The sequence below is a fragment of the Cucurbita pepo genome, chromosome LG14 (genome assembly GCF_002806865.2).
Source record: "Cucurbita pepo subsp. pepo cultivar mu-cu-16 chromosome LG14, ASM280686v2, whole genome shotgun sequence".
In the NCBI taxonomy this organism is placed as follows: Eukaryota; Viridiplantae; Streptophyta; class Magnoliopsida; order Cucurbitales; family Cucurbitaceae; genus Cucurbita; species Cucurbita pepo.
In genome coordinates, this window is record NC_036651.1 from 8,765,386 (window position 1) to 8,784,510 (window position 19,125).

Here is a 19,125-nt window from a genome sequence, read left to right on the forward strand (position 1 = left end):
ATTAAAGGAATCCAAATTAAACTTGATCTCTAATAAAGAATGATAATCACGATTAATAGTCTAACTCAAAGCACGTGAAATAAAAATTGACGAATAATTTATGGAAAAATGATAATCAAAATTTCCATATATAATAATTCTTTTTAATTTTAATTAATTTCAATATCTAGTTTTAATAATTAAATAGAATTTTAATTGAGTCAATAATTATAAATAAAAAATATGATATTTAAAAAAAAAAAAAAAAAAAAAAAAAGGAGAAATTGCGGTGGGAGATATTTTAATGCAAATAATGATAAAAACACAATGATTCTATGGTGGAACTTTCTCCTTTTTCTTTTATTTTTTCCGATTTAAAAAAATCATCACCAATATCCAACATGGCAATTTTATATACTCTTGTGGTCCCCACATGACTCGACGCTGACTGTATGCTGACATGTCAACCTCTTCTAAAAGTTTAATATATTTTCGTGTGTACTTTTACCTTTTTATTTTATATTACTTCTTCAAATTTAATTAACCTATTTTCATTATTTTTTAAATTTTATTTGAAAATATAAATTAAAATAAAATAAAATTTAATACGACAAAAATAATAAATTTTGTTTTAAAAGTAAAACGTATCTTCACTAAAACCAGAAGTACCTGAAAGCTTTCTCTCTCTACTTTCTCTCTCCTTCCACTCTGTCACCGTTTTCCACTTCACAGAATTCTTCTTCTTCTTCTTCTTCTTCTTCTTCTTCTTCTTCTTCTTCTTCTTCTTCTTCTCTCACTAGTTGATTCCAATTTCCGAGTGTGATTCTTCAATCATTCCTTGTTCCGCCGTTTTGATTTCTTCTCTGAAGCTTTATCTCAGATTCTGTTGATTGCTTTTTGGTTTTGGGTTTTCTTCTTATCAATGCCGATTGAAGATGATGTTGAGAGTTGCGGTAGCCGAGCCTCTGACTCCTCCTCGTCCCAAGCGAACCCGAGGCATCATCGACAGAAGCTTGATGTATACAACGAAGTGCTCCGACGAATCCAGGAGTCCAATTTTCATGAGGCGAATCTACCTGGATTTGATGATCAGCTATGGCTTCATTTCAATCGCCTCCCGGCTCGGTATCTTCCTTGCTTCCTCTCTCCGTTTCGATTATGTGCTAATTGCTTCTATGAACAATTTGTTCGTTGAAGAACCTAATTGAGAAATTTTAATACATTACGAGTAAATTTGAATGCTGTAAAAGATTATGGATGAAATTGGGAATTATCTAGGAGACTAGGAGTCATTTTGATATATTTAGCCTTTTGTTTTGTTTTGTTTTCTTAGTGTGAAAATTGGAAGTATTGAGCATTGTATAGCAAGGATTTATGGTTTTCAGAGGATCAGTTGTTTTGTATGTAGTTTGGAATACAAATTCATCTGTTATTCTTGTTTGTTTATATGTATTTATAATCACGTTTTTATTGGATTTCCAGAGCACTCCTTCCGTTTTTGTTAAGTTCCTGATTATTGCTGTATAGATACGCATTGGATGTGAATGTCGACAGGGCGGAAGATGTACTCATGCATAAGAGATTACTTCAATTGGCTGTAGACCCTGCTAACCGACCCGCATTCGACGTTCGTTCTGTGCAGGTAAAGCTTAAAAGTGCACTCAATTGCATGAAACATTGTATCAGTTCAACTGCCAGCTCCTCTTTTCTTTGTTATTCTTGGTAATGGTATTATTTGTAGTATAAGTATAGATACTGAAATAGTTTGTGGTTTCAGAGAGTTGGAAGTCATGACAATGTATCACTAGGATCTATGCTATTTTCATAGAATTTGTTCTCTAATTGTTCTAGTTCTGTATTATGTTCGAGGGTACTTCATGAAATCAGCTTAAACTTGTTAACATAGTATGTTTGAGAATTGAGTTTGAGCATAGAATCTTTATCTAGGTTTCTTTTGGTCATGCAGGTTTATCCTTCTACTAATGAAAACTTTATCAATTCTTCTTTTCTGGATTCTTCAATGACGGAAGATGCTCAGAGCTCTTTGAATTATTCTAACAGACAAGGGTGCGGCTCAGTAATGTTATTCCGTACAAGTGTTTTTATAATTATGTTCTGATTCTAATTTTTGTTTTGGTGCTCATTGAGTGACACTCTCTCTCTAGGAACCATCCACCTCCAACCTTTGGTTCTTCTCCTAATCTTGAAGCATTTGCGATTCAGGCCTGCAAGTATGGCGTTGAAGATAGGGACAGTGCCCTAAACATGACACCCTGCGTTTCTCGGTGAGGAAAAGAGTGTTTTTCTATACAGAACAGCTCAATAAAATAGTAAAAGGAATAAGAACTATGATCTAGTTATTCATTTTCAACCGCATATATCTCTTGAAGATTCAAGAGAGTCGAGACATTTTCACGTGTAATTTATTGTAAGGATATTCTTCAAGTGGCAGTGAGATATATAACTTGGTATAAAGCTATAAAGCTAAGGCCCTGCACAATAATAACATTCTTCTTTTTCTGTATGCAATGTTAGTTATCTGCTTTTGACACATTAATGTTTTTGTAACCTTGTGTTTCGTTCTATTATTGACAATCTGTAGGCCAATGCATGAGATCACATTTGCAACAATTGACAAGCCTAAACTCCTTAGTGAGGTATTTGACCTATCTAATAACTCAAAACCGTAGTTTCGAAAGTTTGTTAAATAGAATTGTAATACATTCACCTACATGAAACAATTATATTTGCTCCATGCTGCTACCAGTTTGTTAGACCACGACAAAGACTTTCTACCCCCAACGAATTTTACTACTGCACGAGCATGTAAAAAATGAGGTAGAACTTAAACCCACATTGCAGTAAAATTTTGGCAATTGGGACAAATAGTTTGATGGGCCTGCACTTGCTGTTTAATAGGACTTCTTGCATTTTAGTATTTATTATTGTCGGTTCTGTCCTTAAAACATTTGATGGCTGTGTCCAAGACACTCTTGATAAGCTATAAGTAGTTATGACAAAAACTCAATATCAAAGAGATGTTTAAGTTGCTTGGGTTATTTTTTCCCTTTAATTATCACACCCTTCATTGGATGATAGAAAGTTTTGGTTCTGGTCAGTTAACTTGCTTCCTAGCTGATGTTGGACTTAACATACAAGAAGCTCATGCTTTCTCCTCTGTTGATGGTTTCTCTCTGGATGCTTTTGTCATCGATGGATGGCCTTATGAGGTAAGTCAGTTCTAATATCTTTTTACTATTTTATTCATCTTTTATATCAGTCATCTTCATATTTTACTACTTGAATATTGGGAAATCTAGGAAACCGAGGAGCTGAAAAGGGTATTAGAAAAAGAAATTTTAAGTTTTAAGGTATCTTCTCTTTTGTCCATCAATTATACTGATACAATGTTGAGTTTTCTTTTTCCTTTAATTTTTTTAACGTACCTGAAATGGGATGCAGGAACAGTGTTGGTCAGAAAAGCAGCCCAGTCCTGCTTTGGGTAAGCATAACCAGAATAGAGTTGAATCTTTTCCTTGTTGTGTTGAAATACCTACTGATGGTACTGATGTCTGGGAAATTGACACCAGACAACTAAAATTTGAGAACAAAGTTGGATCCGGGTCGTATGGGGACCTGTAAGTTTTATCTAATTATGACGTATGATTGTTAACTGATAAAAATTAAAAAGCTTGTTGATATATCCTGATCCTAATCTTCACTCCCTCTCCTCTCTAGGTATCGGGGCACTTATTGTAGTCAGGAAGTAGCTATTAAAGTACTGAGGCCTGAGCGTCTTAACGAAGAGATGGTCAAAGAATTCTCTCAAGAAGTTTATATAATGAGGTTTGTCTGTATTGTTATTAACACCATTATGCTTTAGAAGAACATGGTATGCCCTTGAAGGACAACGTGGGATACAGTGGGTTTAGGCTAAAAATGTAGCAACCAGAAAAGGTAGGGCTTAGATATTATACTTCTTACAAGTTTTAATTGAATTTAAGATCATCTGTTACTTTCTAATCTTTAGTCTTCGAAATAATGCTTTTACTTGAGAAGAGGTGCTTCTGGCCTTAAAATTCTAATTTATCTTTGCGGTCGTGGTAAAATACTGGCCTCCCCCATATATCATATTTGATAATAGAAAAAACAACATACCGATTCAAAAGAGGATTGTACAAGGGAAGATAATCATCCTCATATTGTCCTAAAGGATTGTTGAAAGGAACATTATGAGATTTGTCTGGAAATGCAAGCCTAATGAAAAGCTATAACTTTTAAGTCCTTCAAACTTAGAAGGGCATCTTCAAACTAAGAAAGTTATTTAACCTATTTTCCATTGGTATTCCTCTCCAGATAATTTTGCCGCTTAAGAATTCCCATATTGATAATGAAGATAATGGCTTCAGAATAAAACCCATAAAAGCACTTGGACATGTAATGCAGGATGAAGTCTTTTACTATCATACTAAAGTCCGGTACCTATTTTTGCAGGAAAGTTCGGCACAAAAATGTTGTTCAATTCATTGGAGCATGTACCAAACCTCCAAACCTCTGCATCGTGACGGGTAAGCTATGATTATTGAGAAATAAATGACTTCATAGTAAGGTTGCAACCTGTCACTTCTAGAAATTTCATTTTTCACGATAGAGTTTTTCATTTTGTTTCTCAGCCAATTGATTGTTGCTCATGTTTTATCTTTTACAGAGTTTATGTCGAGAGGAAGTCTATATGACTTCCTTCATAAGCAAAGAGGTGTATTTAACCTTCCATCTTTACTTAAAGTAGCCATTAACATTTCAAGAGGGATGAACTATTTGCATCAAAATAATATAATCCATCGAGACCTCAAGACTGCCAATCTTCTGATGGATGAAAACATGGTGAGAGGAATTCATAGAAATAGTAGAATGAGAAATCTTCATTGATCTATTACCATTTATGCTCCTCCATTAATTCTTCTCTTCATCTTCCACTGAAAATTGTTCTTGTTTCATTTTTTATAATAGGCATTTATACTTATGTTTTGTGCATTTACGTGGGCGTTAACATGGATGTGTGTGCCTATTTGTAAGAAGCATGACATAATATCGTATGATTTCGAAAAAAAACAAGCATAACTAGAAAAAAAAAGATTGCAAAAGAATATTTGGAATTCAGTGTTGAATCCTAGGTTCTTAAATTCAGGTTGTTAAGGTTGCTGATTTTGGAGTTGCCAGAGTTCAAACTCAATCTGGAGTAATGACAGCTGAAACTGGAACATACCGGTGGATGGCTCCTGAAGTATGTGCTTTCCGTAAATTTCTCATACTTTAAATATCTTTTTAATCATTCCAAATGAAATATACCTTACTCAATACACAAGAACGATTGAAATTTAATATCATCTTTATCAAAAAGAAATATTTAGTATTATATAGGTCATATGCTTGAATAAAATTGCTGTGTGTAATTTGGTTCTTTAAGACTTTGATATGTTTATTATTCTTGTGAGGTATACGAGGACTGAGTCATGGTTAGCTGGGAGTCTGACGCATTTTCTATCATATCTTGCTTTCTCTCACTTCTATGATCAATTAAATTATAAACCAGAATTTGCATCTTGATCTTACCAACATTGTCAAGAGTGATAACAGTGATGAATTTAAGACACCGAACGACTGCAAGGTTCAATTGATAGCACGGCTTTAGATGGAGCACAGTAGTTAGAAAGGGTATATCTAACCTTGATGACATTAAATGCTCTGCTTTTATTCTTGACGCTCACTGACCCGAAATTTTACCAACGATTTGTCTTCCTTGAATTCATAGCAGCAAAACTTTTTTCAACTAATTACTTGTTTACTGCATTTATCAACTAGTCTTCCGATGTTTGTCACTCTAGATTCTAAAGGAAGTGCCATATCTTTTCATTGTGATGATTTTTTTTTTTTTTTTTGAATGTGAAGGTTATTGAGCATAAACCATATGACCATAAGGTAGATGTTTTCAGCTTTGGAATAGCTTTATGGGAGCTTTTAACCGGAGAAGTAAGCAGCTGCTTTGATTTGAGTATTCATTTTATGGATGTTTTTATGGCTTCTCCAGTTTAGTGTACATATGATTTCCCTTTTGCCATTTTGTTGTATGACTAGATTCCTTACTCATCCATGACCCCATTACAAGCAGCTGTTGGTGTAGTCCAGAAGGTATAGACATATATTTTCTTGAACAATACTACCAATACTGCAATTAATACGCTTTAATTTATTATCCGACGTTGTTTAACAGAGACTGCGACCTACAATACCGAAGAATGCTCATCCCGTTGTTGCTGAACTGCTTGAAAGATGCTGGAGGCAGGATCCAACCGAACGGCCAAACTTCTCTGAAATTTTAGAGATACTCAAACAGATAGCTGAGCAGGTAAGGTAGACTCATTAGCAATATCTGACATGTTGAATTACGAAAAGTTTCTCAGTGAGATTCGATCGAAGCAGGTCAAAAACAACGGGGAAAATCGACGCAAGAAGGATAAAATATCCGGTGCGTTCTTCTCAGCCTTCAAGAGGGAGCACCACTGAATACACTGGACGAGCTTCGCCAGAGGTACAATGGTGCTGGTAATCAATAAGACCCTCCCACAAAAAGTAGGAAAATGTTTGGACCGCCTTTTTTGTGACTTCTATTGTGTTCATGTTTCCTTCTTTTACCTAACAGCTAAATTGGTAGATAACCCGTAGCATGCTGTATAATATGCTATTCAAAACTAATACATCTGAATGTAGAATTCGCCTTCTTTCTTTGATATTACAAGTTGGATTCTGTCTCTATCTCTCTATCTTCTTTCTTTTCTTTTATGCTGATAAATGCATGAATTTTGAATCTTAAATCAAGTTGTGCAAATTATTTGTGAGAAGAGAAGAGAACTGATAATCAATCATTAACAAGAAAAGAATTGGCACTTGGATTCAACTCGTGCAGCTCGAGAATCGTACTAAAGCATAAAACTTCAAAAACTAGCTGCAAAACACTTGAGAAATAAAGGTCAAGAAGAGAATCTCCAAACAACAATCAAACAGAGGATATAAACACAAAAGAATAGAATTCTGAATGAACTTAGCCACACTATTATATGTCCTGTAGAAGCATCTGCTAGTAGTATAAATGATACCTTTTCTCTTCAGCTTTGAAGAAACAATCTTCAATAATCAGACTCTTCACTGTATCTGTTCAGAAGCTGGCGAGCACGAACCCGAACCTGCAATCGAACCAATGCATGCATGAATTGAAGAGCTACCCGCGCCTGCCTCCTCGCACACACCCCTCGAGCCAGTGCTTGCAGCTTCACCAAGCTTCTTAGTGCTTGAAATGCTCGTCTTGCCTGAACAACAAGCGTAGGTGTTGATAATACATCAAAGGACTAAATGTAGCCTACTTTAGCATAGACAAACTCATCAAGAATTCAATGAACAAATATGTCATGGTAAGATATAATACAAGATGGCCTCTGAAACAAGCTTGGATTTTGATGGCTGCCACTTCCTCTATAGACAAATCTTTGTTTTGAAAACTGGGTATCCTTGAATCATATGTAAATTCTTCATCTTCATCATCATCATCTTCTTCTTCTTCTTCTTCTTCATGTTCTTCATCTTCTTGTTGTTGTGCTAATGTGAGATTGGTTTCTTCTTCATCATGATTTGGGCTGGCATTTGTCTGCAGAAAAACAATGTCTCTGTTGGCTTTTCTACTCAGCTTCCTTCGAGCTCTTCTGAACCAGTTTCTTGTAATCCCCATACTTCTTGTTCTTCACAGGCATCATAAATGGTTAGCTGCTAATTTCTGATGACTTTAACGGACAATAAGGTTGCTAGAAAGTGGGAGATGTGCTCAACATGTTCGTGTTAGAACACAGATTTTGGATGGAACTAAACAAATTTTGTGTTAATGTTTATGTTGCTTTGTCACAAATCCAACAACGTGGAGAGATGTCTTTTTTTCTTCTTCTTCTTCTTTCTTTTATGACAATGATAGTGAGTTGACTTTGGTTGTTTGTTGTTTAGCAGGTTAGAATAATGTGGCTCACGATTTTATATTTTTGAAGAGCTAGAGAAAAGATTTAGACTTGTGCTTAGGGTAGTCGTATATAATGACTGTCGAATAGTTTTTTTAGATAAAACGTGCCTATTAATAAGGTAAGCGGAAATTTTCAGTTTCCATCTTTACCGGCCCGTTGGATAACTATTTTGCTTTTTAAAATGAAATTTATAAATATTACTTCTATCTAGTTTTATCTTTGTTTTGTTACCTATTGGCTAACAATTATTAAAAATTTATATCTAACATTTTGTTTTTGATGAAAACCAAACATACTTTCGATCTTAGTGTAAATAATATACTATCGATATCTTTTTAAAGAATAGAGATATTTTGAAATTGTAGCAATCTTATTTTATAATTTAACCTAATTTGAATTATGCAATTCTCCAGTTACGAAATTATAACGGTAGATTGTAACAAAATTTTCTACTCAACTCATTTTTACCGTTTAAATTACCAATTTGAAAATAGCTTAACTCATATAAAACTGTACTTTTACCGTAAGAATGATGTAACGTTTAAATTCCCAATTTGAAACTCAACTCATCTTTTACCGTAAGAATGATGTAACGTTTAAATTCCCAATTTGAGTTGAATATAAAACTGTACCCTTAAATAAGAGTTCAGATATTTGAATAATCGCATCAAATATCGTTGAAAAAAAATAAAGATTGAAAAATGAAATCGATGAATTAATATGTAATAAACTAAATTTGACATCCATTATTAATAACATAAACCATACGATAGTATTGGAACAATTCAATAATTAAAACGGTAGTCACACACTACTTTATTAGTAATTTCATATATTTTATCATATTACATCCCTTAACCTGCTTTAGGAATTAAAACACACTTATTCTCAACATTGACATCAACCCAAACTCGTCCAGGATTGTAATTCATAATTCTCGGACTCCCCGCGATAATCTTTTGTGCTTTGACATGAGGATTCTCCCTTTCTATTATCCTAGCAGCGATAGAATATTCTATACCCACCAGTTCTGGCCATTCCTTTTTTCCTGTTAATTTTTTGTAATGCACATAACTCACAATCAAATTACTGCAAATGAACGAACCAATAAGATATTTGCCCAAATATAAATATAAGAGTTTTGAAAATCTCATTTTTCGTGCCAAATCTTTTAATATATAGAAAAAATCTAAATTTTTTTGAGAGGTGACAAAATTATAATAAAGTAAATTAGGCCGAAGAATCATTGTACAACAATTTTAAACGAAAGAGACAAATTTTTATGCATTATAGATCATAAACTAAATCCTTCGTTCAATTGAACGGTTTTGAAATCGAGATTTATATGATAGGAAGAACTTACCGGGAGGACAGATGTCCGACATCTTGTTGAATGCTTTGGTTGATTATATCGAAATACTTAGCTTATAATGAATTTATTCGACTAAATGAATATTGTATTTATAGCCAATACCCGATAAGGAGTAATTAAGAATGTTGACTTTTTTATTTTCTCTTTAATATCGAATTTCATTTTATTAAAATAAATAGTTTAGCTTTATCGAGAATATAATGAACTCTGTTTTATACAAAATTTAAAAACATATATTATTATTCGTAAACCTTTTATTTTGGGACATGCAAAACGATGCAACTTTTCAATATTCAATTACCTCCACCAAGAGTATTGATATCAATTACATAAATTAGAATGATTCTAAAAGATACAGACACTCTACGAGTTACGTTCGATTTTTTATCTGTATTTTTTGAACTCAACAGATACCTATAGTTGCAACGACACATCAAATAATGGTAAAATTCGATAAGGTAAAATAAGAATCGTTCATTAAAAAAAGTAAACTCATAAATCATAAAAGGCATTGGAAGAATGTTACTTCTTATTCTTAATGTCTATCTTTAATTAAAGTTCATAAAAGAACCTTTTAAATGCATTTCTATCTTTTATGGAATGTTTAAAAAAAAAAAAAAAAAACTTTAAACGATTGTAATGACGTTATTTTCTTATTGAAATAGAGCTCCTACCCTATGCATATTGTACCATTTTTATGCGGAAACGTTCATTTTAAATAGTTCATAAATCATTGATTTATACATCAAAAATAAAATTCTTAAATCAAACCGACAACATTTAAAAAATAAAAAATTAATGAAAACTAAGAAATAAAACAATGTCTTATGCTAATCTAAGACTAAAAAACAAAATAAAAAAGCAGTTTATCCTAGTGTTGGTTCGAGGATCTCCAACGTGATGTCGCGGTTATCCGTACAGGAGTAATTTGTTTGACTTGAGTATTTTAAGAAATACTCAGTAATTGACTCTACTATTGTGGTTGGGAATGCAAACATGTGAGATCTCACGTTGATTGGAGAAGGGAACAAAAAATTTCTTATAAGGGTGTGGAAACCTCCCCCAGTGGACACGTTTTAAAATCGTGAGGCTGGCGATGTGTAGCAGGCTAATGCCGATAATTATGCTAATTGAGAATGTTTACTTAATCCACCCTACCTAAATGGTGTGAAAGTTATCTATTTATAATCAGATAAATTAAAAGGATACGAAAATAGTAATAAATAGAAATAACAATATATGGAAGATACCATAACTCAAATATAGATATTTGCCTTTAATAAAATATCAAATATGATATATATAGTAAGGCGTGGAAACCTCTCCCTACTACATACGTTTTAAATCTGTGAAACTGACGACGACGATAAGTAACGGGCCAAAGTGGACAATATTTGCTAGTGGTGAACTTGGGCTATTACAAGTGGTATCAGAGATAGACGCGGTGTGCCAGTGAAAATGTTGGGCCTCGAGGGGAGTGGATTGTGAGATCTCATATGGATTGGAGAGAGAAACAAAATATTCGTTACAAGGGTCTAGAAACCTCTCCCTAGTAGACGCGTTTTATAACCGTGAGGCTTGCAATATGTAACGGGCCAAAGCGGACAATATTTACTAGCAGTGGACTTGGGCTGTTACGTTTTCGAACATATGTAACGGTGAAATTGCCAATATGAAAATAGCTCAAGTAATACAAGCTGCACGTTTGAACTTTCTTTATGGTATATTAAGTTTGACGAAGCATAAATAGTATGATAGTATTGAAACAATTCAATAATTAAAATGGTAGTTAGACAATAATTAAAATTGGTACTTTCATATAGACACGTACATATAACTTTTACAACGATACCCGTGAGTAATTTTTAACCAACTTTGGGAGGTGAAATACAAACATCCTTAATATTGACAATAACCCTAACTCGTGAAGGATCGTAATTCAAAATCATCGGACTTCCAGCAAGAATCTTTTGTGGTTTGACGTTAGGATTCTCCTTTTGTATTATATCTGCAACTTCATAATATTCTACGAACACAAGCTCGGGCCATTCACTTTTCCCTATTTAAAACACATATTCGTGTTAAATTTGTTAATACAGATCACTCACAATAAAATGCACATAATTCCATACCAAGACTTACAAACCGCTCCATCATAGCATTTCTAAACAATTTCAAAACAATTTTAAGAGTAAATGATAGGAAGAACATATGAAGAGAACACGTACGTACCAGACATTTTGCTTCGTTATATGGAAATGCTTTTCGTTATATGGAAATGCTTAGCGTACTCTTTTGTTGAATTTGTTCGGCCAAATGAGTGTCGTATTTATAGCCAACACCCGGGCTTTTGTTGTAGTTTTCTATGAAGTTTTATTGGTAGTATTATCGTGTAGGACAGGTTGGCTAAGTCGTCTTTTCGTCTTTTATATTATTATTATTATTATTATTATTATTATAATTCATTAATGGTTAACTATAATATTTTATTTTATTTTATTAAAATAAATAGTATAATATTGTTGTTTATTATATTCTCTACAAATTTTAAAATATTAAATTTTACATCCCATAGGAATTTAAACAAAATATTTGTTTATAACCTTATCTATATATTTAAAAAACATTGGAATAATGTCTACTTTTTCCAACATTATCCAAACACTTTTGAAGATTATAAACAATATTTTAAACTTATTTACTTTTAATTTTTAAAAATAATGTCTAACTTTTATTATAATTTATATATATATATATATATATATATATTAAAAAAAAAAACATTCTTTATATTTATTTAACTATTATATTTTTGTTTGGTTCGAACAAAGAGAGTTTAAGCCAAGCCGAAAACATCAAACACGTTCAATCGAACAATTAAGAATTTGTTTAGATGATTCAATTAATGGACTAGATCGACTGTTTCGTCTACATATAACTCCAGTATGCATCGTCTGTTTTTCCTCGTATATTCTGTGTTTTTCAACTTCAGGGGTAGACAAATAACCCGGATGCTACCTCGTAATAAGTTTTAGGATAATTCTTATTTTTCGAGCAACCAGGAGACTACCCTAACCCAAGATGAGCTCATAGTTAGCACTTGGTTTTCAAGTAACCATGATGCTACCTCCTGATAATATTAGGATGACTCAAGTCAAGTATGTTTACAACCATGCCCTAATGTTGCACTACAGATGGCAAGTCTATTAAGACACGAAGATAGCTAGGAACCACACAAGAAAAAAAAAAAAAAAAAAAAAAATGCCTAAGTTTTCAGGTCAAGAATAGGAACAAGACATGAACGAGTGTGGTTCCTGGGCTCAATGATTTGGATAAGGTGGTACGATCTTGTCAAAGTTTAATGGGTAGATGTGGAGATGGACTACAGTATGAGCTCTCGTTTAGAAGAGAGTTATGTTCAGTTTCCTTCTTAGTGTTACAAAGGAGTTGGAAGAAACAACCATCTAGCTGTGTCGCTTTCCGATATACGGATGATGACGTCTCAATGAAAGCCATGGAATCATAGGGTTCATAGGGTAGTGGCGTTTATGTCTATTAATAATATAGCTTTACAAGTATTTATTACGAACCATAAGTTTATGACATCATTTTTTAAATATTTTAGATGTATTTATTTTTCGAACACATTAGTCATGTCAGGTATGTATTAGCGACATTAATTGTAATAAAAAAAATTAGGGTTGCCACGGATGACCTCTACTAGTTGTCCCAAATTTCACATTAATGGAAATTGAGATCAATTCTACGAGTTTCAATTGGTTTAGCAATTGATCCGCTAGTTTAGCGAGTTTCACCCAGTGTAGTGGTTGGTTCAACCGGTTACATATTCATATTCAATTCACAAATTCGCAGCAACTCAACTTGTTCAGAATTGTTCGACGCCTTTTGGATTGATTTAACCCTGTTTCAAATTAGTTCAGGACGGACTTAGCATCGATTCAACTCGTTTAAGTAGGGTTGAAGCATGGTTCAAACATTCTTTTTCAGGCAAGGACAACGGAATTCGAGCTAACCGATGATATTTACTAAGGAGACCATTACATAGTTAGGATAAAGTTTGATTTCACATTAGTTTTTCATTTCTTTTTAACGTTAAAACAAATAAGACGTTTACGAGAATACATGTACATACAGCTATCATAAACTATCTACTAACACATTAACGTTTGTCGTTGTATGTACATGTATTTTCGTAAATATCACTTCAAATTCGATTTTTACGATGAGATATTTGCTTCTTAGTCAAAGGATATGCCTTCATTTCTTCTATCACAAGCTCGGGTCATTCACTTTTTTCTATTTAAAATACACATTTGTGTCTCCCAATGAAATAATAAAAATTAAAAACAAATGAATAAAATTTATTAGTGAGTCCAAGCCCCCCCTAACATATATTGTTTGCTTTGAACCATTATATATATAGCCGTCAGTCTCACGATTTTAAAATGCATCTATTAGGGAGAGGTTTCCACACGCTTATACAGAATGCTTCGTTTCTTTCTCCAACCGAGGTGGGATCTCACAATCCATCCCTTTTGGGAGCCTAACGTTCTCACTGGCACACCATTCGATGTCTGGCTCTGATACCATTTGTTACCACTCAAACTCACCACTAGCAGATATTGTCTGCTTTGGCCCATAATGTATCCCCGTTAGCCTAACTGTTTTAAAACACATCATTAGGGGGAGGCTTCCACAGCCTTATAAAAAATGCTTCATTCTCGTCTCCAACCGCATGATCAACGCTCTATTGACTACCCGCATGATAAACGCCCTCCCATAGGACAAATCCTACCTACACAATGGATCCATCCTGTGGTAGGGCATTGATCATGCGGGTAGTCAGTGGTAATCTTGTAGGGAGAATCCGTCCTGTGAGAGGACATTGATCATGTGGGCAGCCAGTAGAGTTGGCACGTACTACTGTGATATCAAAAATTGGTTGGAAAAAGAAATGAAATATTCCTTTTAAGGGTATGAAAACCTCTCCCTAACGGATGCGTTTTAAAACCGTGAGGCTGATGACGATACGCAACGGGCCAAAGCGAATAATATCTTCTAGCGGTGAGCTTGAGCTATCACAATACAAATACTTGATATTTGTCTAGAAGAAAATCAATATATTTATATTCATAGGTGACTCGAACATTTAGAAAGATCTAAAATCATTGGTTAGACAAAAATATCATATGGCTTCAGTTATACGACAACTTCAAAGTTTTCAAACCGCTCGGTCATAGCATTTGGAAATAACTTCAAAAAAATCAGAAGAGTACGTGATCGGAACAACGTACCAGAAGAAGGAGGACACAACATCTTATTGCTTCTTTGGTAGGTGATAAGAAAATGCTTGGCTTACTCTCTACTGTTATTTTGTATTCTCGACCACATGGACCCACCAGACGAGCTTATACGTACACTCCAAGTCTATCCTTCAGCTAGTGTATGATCACACTGCTAAAACCATAGAAGGAAAGGAGTCGTATAATATCATGGCAAAACATAGATATTGTAATATACACGTTCGCACTCATCATAATGGAGAAGTATCTCGATGTACGTGACGTGTCTGTACTCATTATATGTGGACATGAATAACGTAATTAACATACATGACTTTCTATTCTATTGTCTCATAGGATACGAGTGAACATATTACATATCTTTCATAACTTGACATATGGAAGTTTATGCTTCATACAAGATCAATATCATAATATAATCTCATAACATAATCGTTACATGACATACTTTATAACATAGCATAACTTACGTAAAATCAAAGCTACATCACACACGTCTTTCAAAAACATGTCTTTTTTACCAAATGTTATACAAAAACCTTTTAACCACGTCTATCTTCATGTTTTTATCCAATATTATCAATAACTTTGGAAAAGTGTCTATTTTTTCTTAAGGTTATAACGGTCCAAACTCACCGCTAGCTGATATTGTCTTCTTTGGGCTTTCCTATTTGGAATCCCTTCAAAGCTTTATAACACGTCTACTGAGGAGAGGTTTCCACATCCTTAAAAAGGTGTTTGTTCTCCTCCCCAACCAATGTGGGATGTCACAATCCACCCCGTTCAGGGCCCAACGTCCTCGCTAGCACTCATTCATTTCTCCAATCGATGTGGGATGACATCGGCGTCGCGTTGAAGACCATGTAACTTGTATTAGGGTAGTTGCATTTTATTTATCTCATCGCCCTTAGATTAGATCACGACATTGTTTTACTGTTTTCTCTATTTTATTTTCTAGTTTTTAAATACATTGTTTAATCCCATTTTTATATGTGTTGGATTGATTTAAGGTTTTTATTTTTAACGTGTAAATCCATGATATCATTTTGAAATATTTTAAAGGAATTTTTCCGCAGCTAACAATCATGTCATGCTTATAGTAACGACTCTGTTTCAACAGAAAAATAGTGTCGTTATAAAACTCCATTATTTTAAAATCACGTTCTTGAAATAAAATAAATTTCATATCAAAGTTAATGTTAGGAATAATATAAAAGTGAAGTGGATAACTAAACATAGTTCAAATGGCATACGAAATTGACGATATGAAATATTACGTACTAGAGTAAGTTTAGCATACATTATTAATAGCTTCCGAAGAATTCAATAATTAAAGTGGTAGTTACATACTACCTTATTAGTAATTTCATATTCTTTATATTGATACATATAACTTACACAACTATACTCGTGTGCAATTTTTAACCAACTTTAGGTACGAAAACAACGACATCGTTAATATTGATACGAACCCAAACTCGTGAAGGATCGAACTCTGATTTTTCGTAACAACAAGCTAGAATCTTTTGGGCTCTGACACAAGGATTCTCTCTTTCTATGATTTTAGCAGCAACATAAAATTTTACTCCCACGAGCTCTGGCCATTCAATTTTTCCTATTTAAAACATATATTCGTGTTAAATTTGCTAATACACAACAAACAGTAGAATCCAACAAATCGTGATATAATCATATATATAAAATTTCAAAATTGGGTAGGAATAAACATAAATTTTAAAAACATGAAAATAAGAATGAACAAGGATAAATGTTTCAAATAATGAGGATTTGAAAATAAACTAAAATAAAAAAAACATAAATTGTTATAAATTTGAAATAAAGATACTAAATCATTATACAATAACGTTCATAAGCTAAATCGTTAGCTATCGAACACATTTGAGTAAGTGATAGGAAGAACATACTGTGAGGACGGGAATCAGACATTTTGTTGAATGCTTCGGTTGGTTATATGTAAATGCTTAATTTACGCTTTCGTGTTGAATATGTTTTAGCGAAATGGGATTTGCATTTATAGCCAATGTCCGCTACCCTTAGTGGAATACTTTGTTCCTGTTCTCAAATTTGTCTATTACCGTTTTTATTCTTAAATTTATTTTATTTTCAAAGTCATGTTTTTTTTAAAGATTTTGTCGGTTTCTTTAGATATGGATCATATTAATTTATTTATTATAAATGTTGATTTTAATGTATCGATGCATCATTTCAATATATCGATATCAACAAACACAAAAACATATTGTTGATATAATAAATTACGTCACATCTTGTCGATATCTATCATGTCTAATATCTTCATACATACATATATGCATCTCAAGAATGTTCAGATAATACAAGATTTTGGAATATTATAAAAAAAAATTATAACATATTTATTAAAAGAGGAGTCAAATTCATTAAACTTAAACATTACTCACAACCAAAAGTCTTAAATGAACGACCAAAAAACCAAAAAGCTAACGAGAATAATCAAAACAAGTCATCTAAAGCAAGTGGTAAAAAAACTTGTGTTAAAAGTCGATTCTTTTTTCAATGACTTGTTTTAATAAAAAAACTCACTAATGATCAGTCCATGACATTGTTTGCTAAATATTTTAGATGTATGTTTTCTGAATGTATTAGTTATGTTATGCATGGGTTAGCGACATTAATTTAGGGTCGTCATAGATGACCTATACTAATTGTGTTAAATCTCACATGAGTGGAAATTGAGATAGCTTCTACGAGTTTCTATTCGGTTAGCAATTGACCATAATTTAGTGAGTTTAACCCAGTCTAGTGGTTGGTTCAAACAATTCAACATATTTCAGTTTGCAAATTCGTAGTAGCTCAACTTGTTTAGAAAGGTTCAACGTCTTTTGGGTTGATTAGTGCAGGCAATTTGGGCTGGCTTAACATCAGTTCAACTCGTTTCAGTTGAGTTGAAGCATGGTTCAAACGTTCTTGTTCAAGTAAGGACAAAGGCATTTGAGCTGGCCGATGATATTTGCTAAAGAGATCATTAGACAATTACGATCAAGTTTGATTTCACATTAGTTTTTCATTTCGTTTTAATGTTAAAACAAATAAGACCTTTACGAGAAAAAATGTACATATAACTACCATCGGCTATTTGCTTACACATCAATGTTTGTAGCTGTATGTACATGTATTCTCACTTCAAATTCGATTTTTACGATGATATTTGAATTTCAATTTCATGGCGAAAATGTTAAATATAGATAAATTGCAAAGAAAAAAATGCATCCGAGAAGATTTCCCTCCGGTCAAACCCGTTAGTGTTTTAAATTTATTTTTTAAGCTTTCGAATTTTTAAAGCTTTAAAAGCATTTTCAAATATTTACATTACGTAAAATTTTCATATCAAAGTCGATACGTGAAATAGTGTTGTAATGACCTGGTTCATAATTTTACCTAATTTCCGTGGAATTAATGCAATGAATTAGCTCACTAAGTTTAACGTACATTATTAATATTATAAAATAATGCGATAGTATAGGAACAATTCAATAATTAAAGTGGTAGTTAAATACTACCTTATTAGTACTTTCATATACGTTTTATATATATATATATATATATCTAACTTTAGGGACTAAAACAACAATGTCATTACGATCGACTTCAACCCGAACTCGAAAAGGATTTAAAGTCAAATTTGATATGATAAATTCAATGACGACCTTATTTTTAATGAAAAAATAGGGACATAAACCGTATCAATTAGATCAACAAACACAAAAATACGATAGATCACATCCAATATCGACGTCAATATCAAGTATGAAAGGATACATCCGATCACAAAAGAGTAAATTATGAATTTACTAATAAAAATGTGAGGAAAAAGGCGAAAAGATTTTGAATATTTATAAAATCTTTGAAGTCAATTTACTTTTAATTTAGAAAAACAATATTTACCTTTTATTAAAGTTTTCAAAAAATAAAATCTTCCACTTTTTATCAAAGATGGTTAAAATCGTTTGAAAAATGTTTTTTTTTTTTTTTAAGTTATCAAAAAAATTTGAAAATTATTCATAGAACTTTAGAAATATAAATTTCAATATGATTTTTGCAAATTAAAACCTAAAATAGAATAATAACACCATGGAAGGAGCCAAATTAAAGTACATACTTTAAGATGTTTGAGCGGAATACATATACAAAAGAAAACCTGATCTCGCTCATCTCTTCACTAAATAATAAGAAATTCTCTCTCGACTTCGCCCTCTCTAAATTCATAAAAATTTTCATTCAAGAGACTCCCACAGAGTCTGGGTCCTGTGTTTGAATCCTAACCACGAAGATACCAACCATTTCATTTATAACTTCGATACCAACCATTTCATTTATAACTTCTGCAACA

The 19,125-nt window shown here is 32.8% G+C and overlaps 1 protein-coding gene and 2 long non-coding RNA genes across 15 annotated transcripts; 1 reads left to right on the forward strand and 2 right to left on the reverse strand.

Annotated features, from left to right (window-relative positions):
- The first annotated feature begins 634 nt into the window (after nt 1-634).
- LOC111810201 (serine/threonine-protein kinase STY8-like) lies at nt 635-7,916 on the forward strand. 13 transcript variants are annotated; one of them, XR_002817376.1, is made up of 18 exons: nt 902-1,104; nt 1,507-1,621; nt 1,946-2,046; nt 2,145-2,264; nt 2,582-2,636; nt 3,099-3,209; nt 3,300-3,350; nt 3,442-3,617; nt 3,718-3,825; nt 4,474-4,547; nt 4,688-4,863; nt 5,168-5,263; nt 5,929-6,009; nt 6,115-6,168; nt 6,251-6,385; nt 6,460-6,582; nt 7,197-7,356; nt 7,685-7,916. XR_002817376.1 is itself a non-coding variant. In XM_023696822.1 (17 exons), the coding sequence occupies exons 1-16, from the start codon at nt 902-904 to the stop codon at nt 6,541-6,543; spliced, it is 1,740 nt and encodes a 579-aa protein (XP_023552590.1). In that variant the 3' UTR covers nt 6,544-6,582; nt 7,685-7,916. The 13 variants fall into 13 exon arrangements, 11 of the variants coding, with proteins under 11 accessions (XP_023552583.1, XP_023552593.1, XP_023552590.1 ...); XM_023696822.1 differs by lacking the exon at nt 7,197-7,356; XM_023696824.1 differs by lacking the exon at nt 7,197-7,356 and having other exon boundaries at nt 6,460-6,568.
- A 912-nt stretch (nt 7,917-8,828) lies between these two features.
- Nucleotides 8,829-9,475, reverse strand: LOC111810587. The gene is made up of 2 exons (XR_002817412.1): nt 9,403-9,475; nt 8,829-9,087 (listed from the first exon to the last, which is right to left on the reverse strand). It is a non-coding gene; the product is annotated as an uncharacterized LOC111810587 (long non-coding RNA).
- Nucleotides 9,476-11,206: 1,731 nt separating this feature from the next.
- Nucleotides 11,207-11,713, reverse strand: LOC111809703. The gene is made up of 2 exons (XR_002817284.1): nt 11,644-11,713; nt 11,207-11,470 (listed from the first exon to the last, which is right to left on the reverse strand). It is a non-coding gene; the product is annotated as an uncharacterized LOC111809703 (long non-coding RNA).
- Between the last annotated feature and the right edge of the window lie 7,412 nt (nt 11,714-19,125).

What these genes read in the sequence shown, in the direction of transcription:
- LOC111810201 (XM_023696815.1), top strand. Translation starts at nt 902, where the DNA reads ATGCCGATTGAAGATGATGTTGAGAGTTGCGGTAGCCGAGCCTCTGAC. An exon ending in AATTATTCTAACAGACAAGG is followed by an intron (nt 2,047 to 2,144) that starts GTGCGGCTCAGT and finishes CTCTCTCTCTAG; the next exon opens with GAACCATCCACCTCCAACCT. An exon ending in AAACCTCTGCATCGTGACGG is followed by an intron (nt 4,548 to 4,687) that starts GTAAGCTATGAT and finishes TATCTTTTACAG; the next exon opens with AGTTTATGTCGAGAGGAAGT.